Consider the following 15,821-nt stretch of genomic DNA (forward strand, 5'->3'; position numbering starts at 1 on the left):
GAGCGATGTACAGGCTGATATTTGTTAGGGAAGGGAAGGATAAAATAGGTGCTTGCTCTGACAGAGCAAAGCAAAATGTGTTCATAATTCATTTTTCTCCAAACTTGTCCTTGTTTACAGATGAGCTGATTTTCTGGTTTTGGAGGGCTTGGTGTCCTGAGGCCAGTGTTCTTTTAGCATACCGAATTTATCCAGGCTCTTATGTGACTGATGGGTTATAGCCCTGAGCAAACTAGAAATCAAACCTCATGTGGAGTGAAACAAAGTAACATGCAGCTATTCAAGTATTAGGTTGCTAAAAAGTTTTCACTATGTATATATATGTATGCATTATCCCACTGAAAAGCATCTGTCTCACTTTTTCATGTTATTGATGTGTGAGCAAACTAAAGTGTAAATAATTTGTGGATTTAAGAGTTTCATCATTAATGAAACAAGTTGGTGCTTTGTAAAAAAAATGACCATGGGAGCTATACTTTTTAAAAGAAATTAACTCGGGTATGAAATACTTTAAAACTTGAATTTATGTAGCTAAGGAAATCCGAGTGTGCAAAATGGCTCATTAGTTGCCTGTTGGAACTGTTGATACTTCAAGTGCAGCGATTTCAATGGAATCTCCAAACGTGGTCAGTGACTTTGCAGGCACAGAAGGGAATAAATGTGGCTGCAACTTCTGAATTTCAAGTAGTACCAAAATCTAATGAAAACCTGAGGAATGCAGCCACAAAGCAGCATGGTAGGGATGCTGACAATGAATTTTTATGTGAGGCAGCAATGAGATAGCAGTCTAATAAATAGCCTGGTGCTACTGATGTAGAAGTGGCCTTGGAGAAATAAAGAGGCACAGAGTGATGGCAACTGCAGCGATGCTTGTGTGTGGAAAAAGGTGGAAGTTGTACGGAGCCATTGAAGGAGGAATGTTGTTTTCCCAGCTGTGGATCTGAGGCCAGACCCCAGCTGGGGAGACTGAGGGCCATCAGCTATCAGACCTTGAATGGGAAACCAAGCCTGTTTGCACTAATCGTGGAATGCAAACTGATTCTTGTGGTTAAAAGTTAAGCTGGGGGGAGGGTTAGCCAGAGAGCCAAGAAACCAGACCTAAACCAGAAATCATAAATAAGGGGAGCATTGTTAGAATTGGAGCCGTGAGAGAGGTAAACTGAGGCAGGACCTCTGGGAAGCATCGGGTGGTCTGTGAGTCCTGTCCCAACCAATGCGGAGCAGGGGAGGGAATTTGCAGCCAGGATAAGGATGATATAAGCAGGGGCTTTTGCCCTGTTCCATGTGCTTGCTGTTAGGTAGGACACCTGGTTTTGCAAAATCATCAAGGAAATCTGCTTTGCTGAGCGATCCTGCCTGAGTATTGGCAAGATGATCGTTTCCTATGGAATTCTGCTGTTAAAGTGGCACCTGCAGGCAGGAGCGTCCCTTGCATGAATGATGAAGCCCTGGCTTGGCCTGAGGCTTATTTCTGTTTCCTCTTGTAAGGTGCTGCTGCTGAGCAGGGGATGTCACATCTGTCACATCTGTCCCTGCAGAGCAAGCGGAACAGAACGGCAGAACGTGCTTGAACTTGCCCCCATATTAGCTGTGTTACAAGCTGACTTATCTCTCGAATAGCCACATTGTAGGTGTACTTTTAAAAGAGGCATTTGCAGAGTGCACAGCTCTTCTTCATCCCCATGTGTGTATTTGACGTGCGTACTTGCCCTGGAGAAGGGCTGAGTTTGGCTGGAGCGCTGTGCCAGGGACGACTTGGTGTGGGAATAGCTGTGAAGGGCTGTAGGGAAATACTGACAGAACTGTAAGAGAGTAAGAGAAATGTTAAAATCAGGTGGCCAGAAGGAGTTTGAAAGATTTTTCATCCAGATGCTAACTAACCCATGAAGCAAGTGAGCAAGGAGAATCGTTGAATTGGGGGACAGCAGTAGATTAAAGAGACTATTCGTGTATAAAGGAAAGGAGCTGGAGATCGAGAAATCAAAAGGGATAAACAAATGGATTTCACTGGACTCTTGCTCTGCTGTGTCTCATTAAATGTCAAAACTTCTTCTTGGAGTAGCACAGCTGTAAATAAGACTTATTCTTAATAATTTTTTAAAATGAACCTTGTTTTTGGGGGGGTTGTACGATCTATAGGAGAGCTGGCTGCTTGGCACTGCTCAATTCTTACTAATGAGTTAAGTTTCTGAGTAGGAGTGGAATTAGCTTGGGTTAGTTTATGTGGGAAAGATGTGTCTCATATGCTGTTTGTTTTCATTAGGAGTGCTGGTGAATGGGGCTGCATCCAGCTGGCAGCCAGTCACTGGTGGTGTCCCCAGGGGTCAATGTTGGGTCCAGTCCTGTTTAACATCTTTATTGATGATTTAGATGAGGGGATTGAGACCATCATCAGCAAATTTGCTGATGACACCAAGTTGGGAGGGAGTGTTGAGCTGCTGGAAGGCAGGAGGGCTCTGCAGAGGGATCTGGATGGACTGGAAAAATGGGCTGATTCCAATGGGCTGAAGTTCAACAAGGCCAAGTGCCGGGTGCTGTATTTTGGCCACAACAACCCCCTGCAGCGCTCCAGGCTGGGCACAGAGTGGCTGGAGAGCAGTCAGGCAGAAAGGGACCTGGGGGGACTAATGGACAGGAAGCTCAACATGAGCCAACAGTGTGCCCGGGTGGCCAAGAAGGCCAATGGGATCCTGTCCTGTATCAAAACTAGCGTGGTCAGCAGGCCAAGGGCAGTGATCCTTCCCCTGTGCTCTGCATTGGGGAGGCCACACCTGGAGTATTGTGTTCAGTTCTGGGCCTCTCAGTTCAGGAAAGAGATTGAAGTGCTGGAGCGTCCAGAGAAGAGCAACAAGACTGGGGAAGGGACTTGAACACAAGCCCTATGGGGAGAGGCTGAGGGAGCTGGGCTTGTTTAGTCTGGAGAAGAGAAGGCTTAGAGCTGAGCTCAGCACTCTCTAGAACTACCTGAAGGGCAATTCTAGCCAGGTGGGGATTGGGCTCTTCTCCCAGGCATCAGCAATAGGACAAGGGGCCATGGGCTTCAACTCTGCCAGGGGAAATTGAGGCTGGCGATTAGAAAGCAATTCTGTGCAGAGAGTGGTCAGGCATTGGAATGGCTGCCCAGGGAGGTGCTGGACTCACTGGCCCTGGAGGTTTTTAAACTGAGATTGGCCATGGCACTTAGTGCCCTGATCTAGTGAATGGACTGGAGTTGGACCAAGGGTTGGACTGGATGAGCTCTGAGGTCTTTTCCAACCCCGTCCATTCTGTGATTCTGTGATTCTGAGTCCGATTAAAGAAACCTTTCTGTACCCACGGGTTTTTCTCCTTCAGCTGGGGCCTTGGTGTGTGCTATAAACGTTCTCGGGATCCTGGGTGAACCAGGAGAACATTTACCTGCTCTGCACGTCCCAGACATGTTCCTGTTTAACCATTCCTACCGCTCTATACAGTTAAAAGGGATTAATTTCATATATTGATGTGTTGTCAGAAACATAAAGCGTTTGTAACTCTTGAAGTCTCTTGAAATTTGTCATCCGATTCTAGTTAGAAAAATTTTAATTCCCCTCTTTTGGCCTTCCTACATTGCCAAATGTGCTTTAAAGTCTTTAAAAGATGAATTTGTATCTATATTTGAGCAGTTAAAACCAGGATGAATGGTTTTGTAAACGAGCAGCATCCTTGAACTGTGATGGACAAATGTATGTTCCTGTTCATTCGTAATGGCAACGTTGTTTTACTCAAACAGTTTTATTATGCTCTTTTCTGGAATGAAGTCTTTTTTTTTAATTAGAGTTGGAGTCCATCATTCTCACAGTTCTCTCTTAATATCAGATTAAAAATAAAACCTGAAATACATACATTTTTGTGATTTGTTTCACTTAATGACATATTTAATTTTAATTGGTGAGGCAAGGCTTTTCTACAAGGACTTATCCACAGTTCAGCCATATGAGCACTTAGAGATTTTCTTCTTATAATTTCAGTTGTGCAACTTTTATTGTGCGCACAGTGAGCAGACGGCAGTAGATCTCTCAGGGCAGAGCTTGCAGCGACACGAGTTAGTCCGTGCGGTCCCTCGTTGCACCCGAGCGCAATTGCTTTGATTTCTTCCCTCGTGTTTTCATATTTATCTTTTTGCTCCACTCTGACTCTTCACTTTCAAGAGGTGTTTGATAATGTCCAGCACACACATGCAGATGCTGGGTTAAGCTGTCCCGGTGGTGTCCGATGGGAGGGCAGAGAATCCAGCTCTAGGGACAGAATGCAGCCGAATGGCTGACTGTCCAATTTCTTCACTTTTAGTTGTAGAGAAGTTTTGATCTTTGCATTGACTTATTTTTCAGTGTGTATTTCTTTGTGTAAATATGCTTGCATCTATATAGACATAGGATATGTTTCTCTGATCATAAGTACGTTATTATTGATATGCATATAGACTTTCCCTTTACTCTTGCTATTGAAGGCACGCGAGATCCAGAAACTATGTTTCGGAAGCTGAAGTGTGCAAACTGGAAGCTGTACCCTTGGATTTTGGCGATTACCATCCACTAAAACCCATTACAGTGAGTTTCTTTTTGAGCTTTTGGAAAATGAACATGAATTAAAACTGACTTTGTTTCTCTTTTTACTTCTGTTCCTTTAAAATTAAAAGGAGCTTCGAAGCTCGTGGTGATACCAGTGAAGTTACTTTCTGTGTTGGTGGCCTCTTATTTTAGAGGCATCAAGTTTTATTCTGTTTCTCCTTTACAGAAATTTGCTGGTGCTGTTATGTGTCAAGAACAGTCTCCTTCTGACAAAAATAGCAGTGCAACTTGTGGGTTTTTTTATTGCATTAAATGTTGAATAATGGATACGTTTAAAATCAAATAGTTGCATTACCAATAACCTACGTAATTGCTTGATGTAAGATTTGGGTTTGGGTTAACTTCCAGTCAGCTGTATGCTTTAAAACATTTATCGTTTCTTTAATGTATGAGAGGCTTTTAAAAACGTGGTTGTACAAAAAGAATCCAGGCTCGGAGAGATGAGCGTCGAACACTAATGAATGATAAATGAGCAGCGGGGAGATGAGACAGAGGCCCCCAGAGTGGGTTTAATGGCACAGGCTCCAGTATTGGACAAGAAAAGTGAAGATGAGTCTGGCGGAGGAAACCAAATAGCAAGAAAGGGATGAAATAGATGAGGATGCTAAAAAGAAATTCTTATTGTTCTGTAGACCTAGAGTTGGAAGGAAAAAATAGTTTGGTTGGTTGGTTCTTGCTTTCATTGCAACAGCATGATTTATGTAGCACATACTTCGAAGATTTACTAAAGAAAATAGGGGGAAGAGAAGGCCTTTTTGTTTAATAGTTTTGAACTTTTCTTTCAGGTTACTGAGTCCAAGACCAAGAAAATGAACCGGAAAGGAAGTACTTCATCTACCTCCTCCTCTTCCTCCAGTTCGGTGATGGATCCGCTGAGCAGTGTATTGGATGGTACCGACCCTTTGTCATTATTTGCAGCAGCTGCAGATCCTGTGACTACTGCTGCTACCACGGTAACGCTGGGGGCAGTTTGCTCAACTAAATCATAATAAAACAAACCAACACCAAAACAACAACCAACTAACCAAAGAAAACAACCCCCCCAAAACCCCAGAACCACAGAGCCAGCCCTGAATAAGATATATTGATTGGAAGATAAGATAAGATATACTGATTGGAAATTGGCCAATGTTACCCCAGTCCACAAAAAGGGCTGCAAAGCTGACCCTGGCAACTCCAGGCCTGTCAGCCTGACCTCGGTGCCTGGCAGGGTTATGGAGCAGATCATCCTGAATGCAATCACACAGCACCTTCAGGATGGACAAGGGGTCAGACCCAGCCAGCATGGGTTTAGGAGGGGCAGGTCCTGTCTGACCAACCTGATCTCCTTTTATGATCAGGTGACCCAGCTGGTGGATGAGGGGAAAGCTGTAGACGTGGTCTATGTAGACTTCAGCAAAGCCTTTGACACTGTCTCCCATAATATACTCCTGCAAAAGCTGGGAGCCCCTGGCTTGGACAAGCGCACTCTCTGCTGGGTTAAGAACTGGCTGGAGGGCCAGGCCTGGAGATTGCTGGTGAATGGGGCTGCATCCAGCTGGTGGCCAGTCACTGGTGGTGTCCCCAGGGGTCAGTGTTGGGTCCAGTCCTGTTTAACATCTTGATTGATGGTTTAGATGAGGGGATTGAGACCATCATCAGCAAATTTGCTGATGACACCAAGTTGGGAGGGAGTGTCGACCTCCTGGAAGGCAGGAGGGCTCTGCAGAGGGATCTGGATAGACTGGAAAAATGGGCTGATTGCAATGGGATGAAGTTCAACAAGGCCAAGTGCCGGGTGCTGCATTTTGGTCACAACAACCCCCTGCAGCGCTCCAGGCTGGGCACAGAGTGGCTGGAGAGCAGTCAGGCAGAAAGGGACCTGGGGGACTAATGGACAGGAAGCTCAACATGAGCCAACAGTGTGCCCAGGTGGCCAAGAAGGCCAGTGGTATCCTGTCCTGTATCAAAACTAGCGTGGTCAGCAGGCCAAGGGCAGTGATCCTTCCCCTGTGCTCTGCATTGGGGAGGCCACACCTGGAGTATTGTGTTCAGTTCTGGGCCCCTCAGGTCAAGAAAGAGATTGAAGTGCTGGAGCGGGTCCAGAGAAGAGCAACAAGACTGGGGAAGGGACTTGAACACAAGCCCTATGGGGAGAGGCTGAGGGAGCTGGGCTTGTTTAGTCTGGAGAAGAGGAGGCTCAGAGCTGAGCTCAGCACTCTCTAGAACTACCTGAAGGGCAGTTCTAGCCAGGTGGGGATTGGTCTCTTCTCCCAGGCAGTCAGCAGTAGGACAAGGGGCCATGGGCTTCAACTCTGCCAGGGGAAATTTAGGCTGGATATTAGGAAGAAATTCTTTACAGAGAGAGTGGTCAGGCATTGGAATGGCTGCCCAGGGAGGTGCTGGACTCGCCGTCCCTGGAGGTTTTTAAAGTGAGGTTGGCCATGGCACTTAGTGCCATGATCTAGTGAATGGACTGGAGTTGTACCAAGGGTTGGACTCGATGATCTCTGAGGTCTTTTCCAACCCAGTCGATTGTGTGATTCTGTGATATTTGTCTGACCAGTTAGGAGGTTAATACAAATAGGAAATATACTGCATTAATAGAATTATGTATTCTTTTTAATTTACTTATGTGGTTTATGTTGACGTATTTAAATATGATTTTTAAAAAATATTGTAACTTTGGAAATGATCAGTTAGCGCTTGGCATGTGAAGTTGACCTTTATCAGCCGCCTCTTTTTTTTCCAGATTCGTATTTAGCTTTTGACTGTTTTCTCCTCGTAGGATGGTACACGAAAGAAACGGGATAAAGATGATAGCTCACCAGTGGGAAGTGACTTTGAACCGTGGTCAAGCAAGCGTGGTGAAATCCTCGCTAGATACACAACAACAGAGAAGCTCTCTATTGTAAGTGGCAGCTTCTCTAGTTTCATATATTTGGACTAGATACTTAATGGATTTTGGAGGCTGCTGTTTTGTAATCACACAATGAGTAAATACTGCGCCTCTAAATTTCAGGTTTAATGTTGCAGAATGCTGTGCCTCAAGCTCTCACTTATAATTATTGTTTTGGAACCAAGTCCAAATTCTCTTGATTCATAGAAACCATCACTTTGTCTTTTTGTAACAATACAAATAACTTCTGCTCTTATGTCTATTTTTTAAATGATTAGAGGTGTAATTAGCAGTGTGATTACCCTGTGCATTCTTGGAAGCTTTCTAAAAGTCTTCTTTTGCTGTTTCTTCACAGAATCTGTACATGGGATCTGAAAAAGGTGAGCAGTTTCTTTAACAGTAACAGATTTTGCTTGAGGTCAGGTGCAGCGACAGGTTTGTGGTCAGGAACAGTTGCAATGTGTTTTCCTGGCTTCCCCATTCTGAGATACGCTTGGATCTATGTTGTTTTGTGAATAAGACTTCTGCCGGATTTTTACTTCAAATAATTATTGAAAACAAACCCTCCAGCCACCTTGTCTTGTATTCCTGTAGGCTGATGAATTTGTGATTGTGTATTGTGGAAGGAAATGGAATTCAGTGCCTTCCAGTGGAGCCTGAAGCCTTTTTCCATTTGCAGTGAGCAATGGTGTTTTGAGGATCGTGTTTATCAACTCTTGTGCTTGCTGCAAGGGAAAGCAAACAAGGCCCTTGGGAACTCGTTCAGTTATTCTCTTTACATGAAAGTGAAATTATTTCTACTACAAAAAAGAACCAAATGCGAAATATTTTATCGTGTTTTCTGGCAAAGCAAATCTGGGCTAATAGTTACAGCTGATTGCACAGTAAACCAGAATGTTTATATGTGACTAAACATGCAGCATTTCAGCTTCTGCAAAAACTTTTTTGGAATGAGAATGGTCAAGCACTGAAGCAGGATGTCCAGGGAGAGCGTGACATTTCTGTCCTTAGATACTGTTAAATTGATGGGATATAACTCTGTACAAGCTCTTGTAACTCCCAACTTGGATCTGCTTTGAGGGGGAGAGTTGGACACAGACCTCTGGAGGGCGTTTCTAACCTTAATTGTCCTATGGTTCCATCCAGTGGTTCTTTCTTTACCAGCAAAACTTGCAAGAAAATACATTTATATTCAATTCTGCTTAGTTGTAATTTTCTATACAAAGTGAATGAACTGTAGGTGCATTTAAACATGTATCTTCAGGAACAGTCACCAAATGAATCAAAGCGCTTCTGTCCTGGCAGCTGACGAGCTCTCTGAGTCTGTCAAGCTTCTTTGGGTTTGTTGCCCTTTAGAAATCCAAGTGTTTAAATGTTAAAGAAACTCACCATAGAATTCTTTACAGGAAAAGCTGCAACTACTGGTTCAGCAGTTTCTGAAAAAGTAAGGACAAGGTTAGAAGAACTGGACGATCTGGAAGAGGTGAGAAAGTTTTCTGCTCCAATTACATTATCATTTTAAAAGCGAAATAAATATGTGAAATAAAAATCTTTTATTAAACCTTTTAGGAACGTCCTGATGCTGCACGTGCTTATGTAGTATTTAGATAAATATATACTTTCCGTGGGACTTCTCTAGCAGTTTCAATCCTTTTTGTTATAGAATTCAGTCAGATTAATATTTCTGTAGTGCTAGAAACTGTGATTCAAAAATTCACCTCCTCTACCAGTGTTGATGTGCCTTGGTACTGTGTAGGCTCTGCAGCTGCTATAAAACTTTAGGGAGCCTGATAATCTTAATATCTGATAATTTTCTTTGCCCCCATTGCAGAAGCTGCGTACTGTCCACCTGAGCTTCATTGCAGTTAACACTTAGGTGCTTGATAGAAATACTGAGTACTCAAGTTCTCTCTCAACCTGCAGTATTTATTGTGCAAAGATGAGATGTGCCATAACGTACTTTCCTAAAACCTGAACCTGTCTTGTACTTCTAGAATTGGTTTGGGTCATGTTGTTTTGAAACCTCTGCCTCTTAACTAACATCAGGTTGCCTGAGCCAGCACAGTTCTCAAGGTGGGATGTCACAAATAAAGGATTGGATTCTGTTAGGACACTTTATCATAAGGAAATATGTAACTTTTTGTGAAACTGTAATTGCATTTGCATTTTTTCTCTTCATCTGCGATTGCTTGTAGTGATGGTTGCTTCTAGACTCTCAGATATTACAAAATCTGCTCTATAATGCAGATTGATAAACTCATCAAAACTGGTCCTGAAGGTAGTTTTTCACGTCACTCGTACTTCTACTGAAGACGACTCCAGAACCACCTCCTGATTTTTCTAAATGCATTTTTAGTCACTTTCTTCTTGTGTCAGTTTGGTTCTAAAGCTTAAACAATTATTTCTGCTTTCAGTGTTTGACTAGTTTATTTTTTACATGTAATCTTTTATAAGGTCTGTGAGATCTTTGTGAAGACACATCACAGGAATGCTCTGGTACTGAGCACGAAATGAATATAGTTTAATTTTCTTACTGAGGGTGAAACGCAGCAAAATATTTCTTGCTGTCAACAAATTTGCTGGCAAAACGTTTCGTTCTGATGCTGCTCCTGCATAGGTACTATTCTGCTTATGTATAGCATTTGTGGTGGAATGCAAACCCCTCTCTCTCCCCCTCCCTCCTTCGCTATGGAAGGAGCAGACACATCTCCCTCTCTCTGCTGCTTGAGCCTGACAGCTGCTTCTGTTTGGCCCCAGAGCCCCTGGCCGGGGCCGTTAAGAGACAGGAGAAGGGAGCGCAGAGGTGCCAGGGAGCCGCTGGGCGCCCGCGGCCAGTGTGGGGGATGTTTGGAGGCTTCAGGGGCACCCACAGCCAGTGTGGGGTGCAGAGAAGCTTCTGGAATGCCCACAGTCAGATCTGATCAGGCTATAAAAACGGGATTCCCGTGGAGACTCCGCCCCTTGCGCGGATCTCTTGGAGCACGAGCTGAGCCGCTGCCGCCGGGAGCCGCTGCCCCCGGGACGGAGACTCCGCTTGCCTTGCGCCACGGTGTGAGTAAAACTAACCCTCGCGGGATTGCGAGTGTATCTGCTTCCCGTGCACATTTGCACGTGTATTTATACTTTCCGTGCACATTTGCACACGTACTTTCCGTGCTCAATACGAGCACGTGTACAAATTAATCCTCGCAGAATCGCGAGTGTATTTTCCTCCCGTGTTTTCACATAAGCACGTGTAATATTCCGTGCACATTTGCACGTGTATCTCTCCTCACAGGATTGGGAGTGTATTATAAATTTCCCCTCTCAGAATCGCGAGTGTACACTTTCCGTACTCAATACGAGTACGTGTGTCCCTTTAAAATAACCCCACACCGTGCTCAGGCAAGTGTGGGCTCTGCCCGGACTCAGGGCGGCTCCGGCATTGTTCTGGTGAAGCCACGTGCGTGCACTCTGTGGACCTCCTGTTGTGTTAGTTGCTGCCCCTTAATAATTTTCCTCAACCAATATCCAAACCTGTATTCAAGTCACTTTTGGAGGGCTAAACCCTGTTTCTCACCGGTTTAATACAAGTTGTTTTGGACCCTGTTGTCCCTTAAACTAACCTCGGGGGGCGTCCGTGACAGCGTTAGTGCACTAATGACACCTGAGTAGATTCTGCTGAAATAGTCTGGCATTGCTGACTTCACAGACAACCAGCATGTCTCTTGAAAACCAAGGCAGCTGTGACACACTCCTGTGCCAAACACCTGCCATATTGATCCCCAAAAGGTGAGAAGGGGAGAATTAGGGAATTCTGTAGTAGGTTTTGTGGGGTTTCTTCTTCCCTGGAGCCATTTGGCTCTATAATAATGACACGCTCCTTCCTTCCCTCCCTCTGGTCTTAATAGGCTTGTGTTTTCTTGCCAGGGCTCACAAAAGGAGCTGTTGAATTTGACTCAACAGGATTACATGAACCGAATTGAAGAACTGAACCAATCTTTAAAGGATGCTTGGTCCTCTGATCAGAAGGTGAAAGCTCTGAAAATAGTCATCCAGGTCAGTTGTACGTTTTTGTACAGAACCGGCAAGTTTGGTGGTGCGGCTTGTCCGATTGCTTTCTTGGGGAACGAATGGTTTCTATTATTTTCCAATTATTTTCATCTGTTCTTCACCGAAACACATTTCATTCAGAGTTTTATGATGTCTGACAACAGTTGGACTTTCAACTCGGTAGTTATGTATTGATTTTGACTAGGGCATGTGGGATGGAATTCTCATTAAAGAGAGTGGCCAGATGACAGATGTGGAAATTTTACCTCGTTAGGGGTAGTTAGAATAAATAACACACAGTGATATCAGTGCTTTCCTTCCCTCTCCTTTCCCTTCTAGCCGCTTCCTCCCACCCCAAATAATACCAGAATGACTTTTTGAACATCATCTTTTCCCCATCCAGACTGACTATTGAATAATCTGATTTAGGACCCTCGCAAGCTACAGGAAACAACTGCAGATTTTTTGAAGTGTGTGCATGTGGGCTTTGTGTTTTTAAACCTGCCCGCGGCTCTGAGGGGCGCAGGGGAAATAGGGCAATCAGCTGCTCTTTTGTTTGGCTTGGCCCTGCAAAAAGGCCAGAGGAGATAATGTACCATCCTTCAAAGCTCTAGAACTGATGTAATGCTAATAGTCATCGAGTGGGGTTATAGAAAGTCAGGATTTGTTTTTGCTTTGTCATGCTGGATACTCTTGTGAAAACTGTAGTAATTTCAGCTTAAATTGTGGTAAAGACAATAAAGGAAATAAACAGAAATGATTTTAAAAAATTATATGTGAGCCAGGGTGACTAATGTTCTATTGTAATACTATGAAATCAGCACTATTATTTAAAGAAAAATCCATATGTAGCATTATGAAGTGTGAATATTTTAGTGAAAGAGAATACAACATTAAAAGTCTTTGGATGAGAAGAAAAGGGATATGGACATACTGTATTTACAATGCATTAATATGTGTATATATAGTGTCTGATACGCAGTGATAATGTATGCACTAATACCTTCATATGTTCTCTTACAAATGGTTTCACAAATTATTGTGAAATAATGAAGTTTCTAAGATGGGATTCAGTGCTTCCTTATAGGAAGGTGGTATCAAAAGTGACTATTTTTGTCTCTCTTAAAGTATTGTCTATGTGGTGTTCCCTTTGCACTTAAACTTCGTGCTGCAGATGCTCATCACTAATTGAAAAGAGTTAAATGGGTGTTTGGGTAATTAACATGAATTAAAAAATGCATAAAGAAGACTATAAGTAGCTAATAATAATTCTATATTGATAAAGCAAGAGAGGGTAGAAACCTGACTGAACTTTCCTTGTTGTGGTTCTTCCTAGTAAATAACACCATTTGAAGAACTGAGCAGGTTTCGTGGCAACAAGCTGTGATGATGTATGTGTTGTATCATTTGAACGCTAGAATTATCTTAAGAACTAATGATGAAAATAACCCAAGATGTAATTACAAAAACCAAAGGCACAAGTTGGCACCTGGGGATGCAGCTGTCATGCTCTGTGCAGGAGTTTTACAGGGGCTGAAGTGCCGGAGAGTTCCGGTCATTAAGGCAGGGCCTGAATTTATAGCACGTGAATTCCTCACGTGCCTTTTTTGCGAGCGACTTTACTCATCAAAATGGAAGAAGCTAAGCAAGCTTAGAGTAAGCTGCAGTAAGGTGATTATGTATGTGAGCTCTAATAAGGGTGGTAATTAAGCGCTGGTAGGATTTGTAGGCCCTGAACAGCTCCTAAATTACCTTTATTTGAAGGTGACTGACTTACCGTAAGTAGGGAAGGGTCTGCTTTGGTTGGAAGTTTGGTCGTGGATGCTCTTGCCTTAGCAGTAAAGCAAAAAGCCTGAGCATGCCCCTCATTTAAGCACGTTCAAATGGTACGATTTTCTTGCTTGAACAAAGTGGGCTTGTGGGGTATCAGATTCCTTCCTGCATTTTTGGAATGTCATGAAAACTTGAACTTTATTCCATCAAGATTGAAGCGCTGTCTGCTGATGAAGGAGAGCAGGGACAGAGGCCACAGGGAAGAAGAAACTTGTTGGGGGTGAGGGCGGCAGAGCCTGGCCCAGGCTGCCCAGGGGGTTGTGGAGTCTCCTTCTGTGCAGACATTCCAACCCGCCTGGACACCTTCCTGTGTAACCTCATCTGGGTGTTCCTGCTCCATGGGGGGATTGCACTGGATGAGCTTTCCAGGGCCCTTCAACCCCTGACACTCTGGGGTTCTGTGAACACTGTACTTGTCAGTCTTCAGATAGAGACTGGAGAAGACTCGTGCTCAAGGGCTGCGTTTGGCTCAGGGAGGATGTGGATTTTTCTCCCCAGTCACTCCTCTGCCTGTTTTCTTCAGGTGGGAGTTGATTTTTTTGTGAATAAACTCCCATCAAAATTTTTGCCTTCAGTTCAGCCTGTGGTTTTTGCACCATCTTGGAAAACAAAGTATAGCTTAATTAAATGTCTTAAAAATGTCTTCATTCCTCAGCATGTATTTTGAATGCATATCATAAATGGACGTGTTTACTACTTGGACTTTTAATTCAGTGATACTGGAGCTAAGTGGGCCGATGTGTTTTCAAATGTGTTGATCGGTGGTCACACTGGGTGCTGGTGGGACATTATGGGGCAGCTTCTTTCCAAACGTTTGAGTTGTTCTGTGAGCCGCAAAGGCCTGGTGGAGAGCTCACCAGCTCAACTTTTAAAATTCTCTCTTACTTTAGTCTACATCACATTTTGGGTTTGATACGGATGCTCAGAGACATGCTGAGAAACTGAAAAATGCCCTTTGGAAAGTTGGTGTAGAAAAGTAGCGCCTTTTTGTGCTCCTGCTGCGAGAGAATTGGTGTTGTCTGAACAAATGCACAGATCTGGGCTTGTTTAGTCTGGAGAAGAGGAGGCTTAGAGCTGAGCTCAGCACTCTCTAGAACTACCTGAAGGGCAGTTCTAGCCAGGTGGGGATTGGGCTCTTCTCCCAGGCATCAGCAATAGGACAAGGGGCCATGGGCTTCAACTCTGCCAGGGGAAATTGAGGCTGGATATCAGAAAGCAATTCTGTGCAGAGAGTGGTCAGGCATTGGAATGGCTGCCCAGGGAGGTGCTGGACTCACCGGCCCTGGAGGTTTTTAAAGTGAGGTTGGCCATGGCACTTAGTGCCATGATCTAGTGAATGGACTGGAGTTGGACCAAGGGTTGGACTGGATGAGCTCTGAGGTCTTTTCCAACCCAGTCCATTCTGTGATTCTGTGATCTGCGTGGTCAGCTGAAATTCTGGATTGCAGATTACCTTGTGCAACAAAAATACAGGTCTGTGACCGGCTCTGCTGGAAATGAACAATAACCTCAACAATCTAGAGAGTACCATGGTATGTAATGTGGAGATTCTTTGATGTTTTTTGCTGGATAGTCTGTGTTGGTTATTTCCACCTGTTCCAGTCTGTCTGGAGTAAAACCACAAACTTGCATTGTCCTCTCAAAATGTTTTTTGTTTTTTCTTCTAGTGTTCTAAGCTGCTTTCAGACACAACAGTAATCCAGTTTTATCCAAGTAAATTTGTTTTAATTACAGATATCCTTGATACTTTTGGTAAGTACCTCATGTCCTAGACTCACTACACAATATTTAATAAGACAAAATTAATTTTTTGTAATGTAGAAAACATCACATTTGTCTGAAAAGTGCTCAAATGACTCTCAGTTCTAACATGGAGTATTTCCAACATGACCATTTGGACACCAGTAGTATAAATGTGATACATAGTTTTTCAAAACCTCTCATGAGTGAAGTCTTTAAAGTAAAAATATTTCATTTTGTAGGTCTATGCTTTATGTATTAGTGAATATCTAGAACAAAACCTTGGGAAAATCATGATATCTGCATTTCAAAATTTAAAACAGACTCGTTGTTATGGAAATATTTTGGGGTTGGCAGCTTCTTGACTCAATATTTCATTCTGTTTATGTTTGAAGAATACAAGTTTTTTTTTAGCTGAATAGGGACTATGAAGTCATCACAATGTAGTTCACTGAATTTTTAAATCTGTTTCAATGAGTTTAAAATGATCCTTTAAATGAAATTGTCATCCACCTCGTGCGATTCTCATAGTTTTCTGCTGTGTTACGGGAAAGATTTACAGCGGCATTCAAAGTCGAAGAATATTTTGATGTTTCAGAGGATATGGTATGATACAGATCCAGCTGTTTTTCAGGTGTTTGTGCTCTTTCCTACTTACTGAAAGTGCTGAAGGCAACACAATATCCAGACTGGGCACGAACAGGACACCAGCGGGTCTGGGAGCTCCTGCTGTGCGAGGGACGGAGCCAGAG

The 15,821-nt window shown here is 43.5% G+C and overlaps 1 protein-coding gene across 1 annotated transcript in view; it reads left to right on the forward strand.

Moving 5' to 3' along the window:
* The first annotated feature begins 4,469 nt into the window (after nucleotides 1-4,469).
* The window catches only part of VPS35L (VPS35 endosomal protein sorting factor like), a 52,626-nt gene continuing 41,274 nt past the window's right edge, over nucleotides 4,470-15,821 (forward strand). Inside the window, exons 1-7 of the mRNA XM_080353933.1 lie at nucleotides 4,470-4,565; nucleotides 5,372-5,539; nucleotides 7,354-7,476; nucleotides 7,820-7,844; nucleotides 8,871-8,947; nucleotides 11,374-11,502; nucleotides 14,997-15,081. Coding sequence (XP_080210059.1) covers nucleotides 5,396-5,539; nucleotides 7,354-7,476; nucleotides 7,820-7,844; nucleotides 8,871-8,947; nucleotides 11,374-11,502; nucleotides 14,997-15,081 — 583 coding nt within the window. The 5' untranslated portion in view covers nucleotides 4,470-4,565; nucleotides 5,372-5,395. The remainder of the gene's footprint in view (nucleotides 4,566-5,371; nucleotides 5,540-7,353; nucleotides 7,477-7,819; nucleotides 7,845-8,870; nucleotides 8,948-11,373; nucleotides 11,503-14,996; nucleotides 15,082-15,821) is intronic.

This window comes from Nesoenas mayeri (genome assembly GCF_963082525.1).
Source record: "Nesoenas mayeri genome assembly, chromosome: 15".
Classification (NCBI taxonomy): Eukaryota; Metazoa; Chordata; class Aves; order Columbiformes; family Columbidae; genus Nesoenas; species Nesoenas mayeri.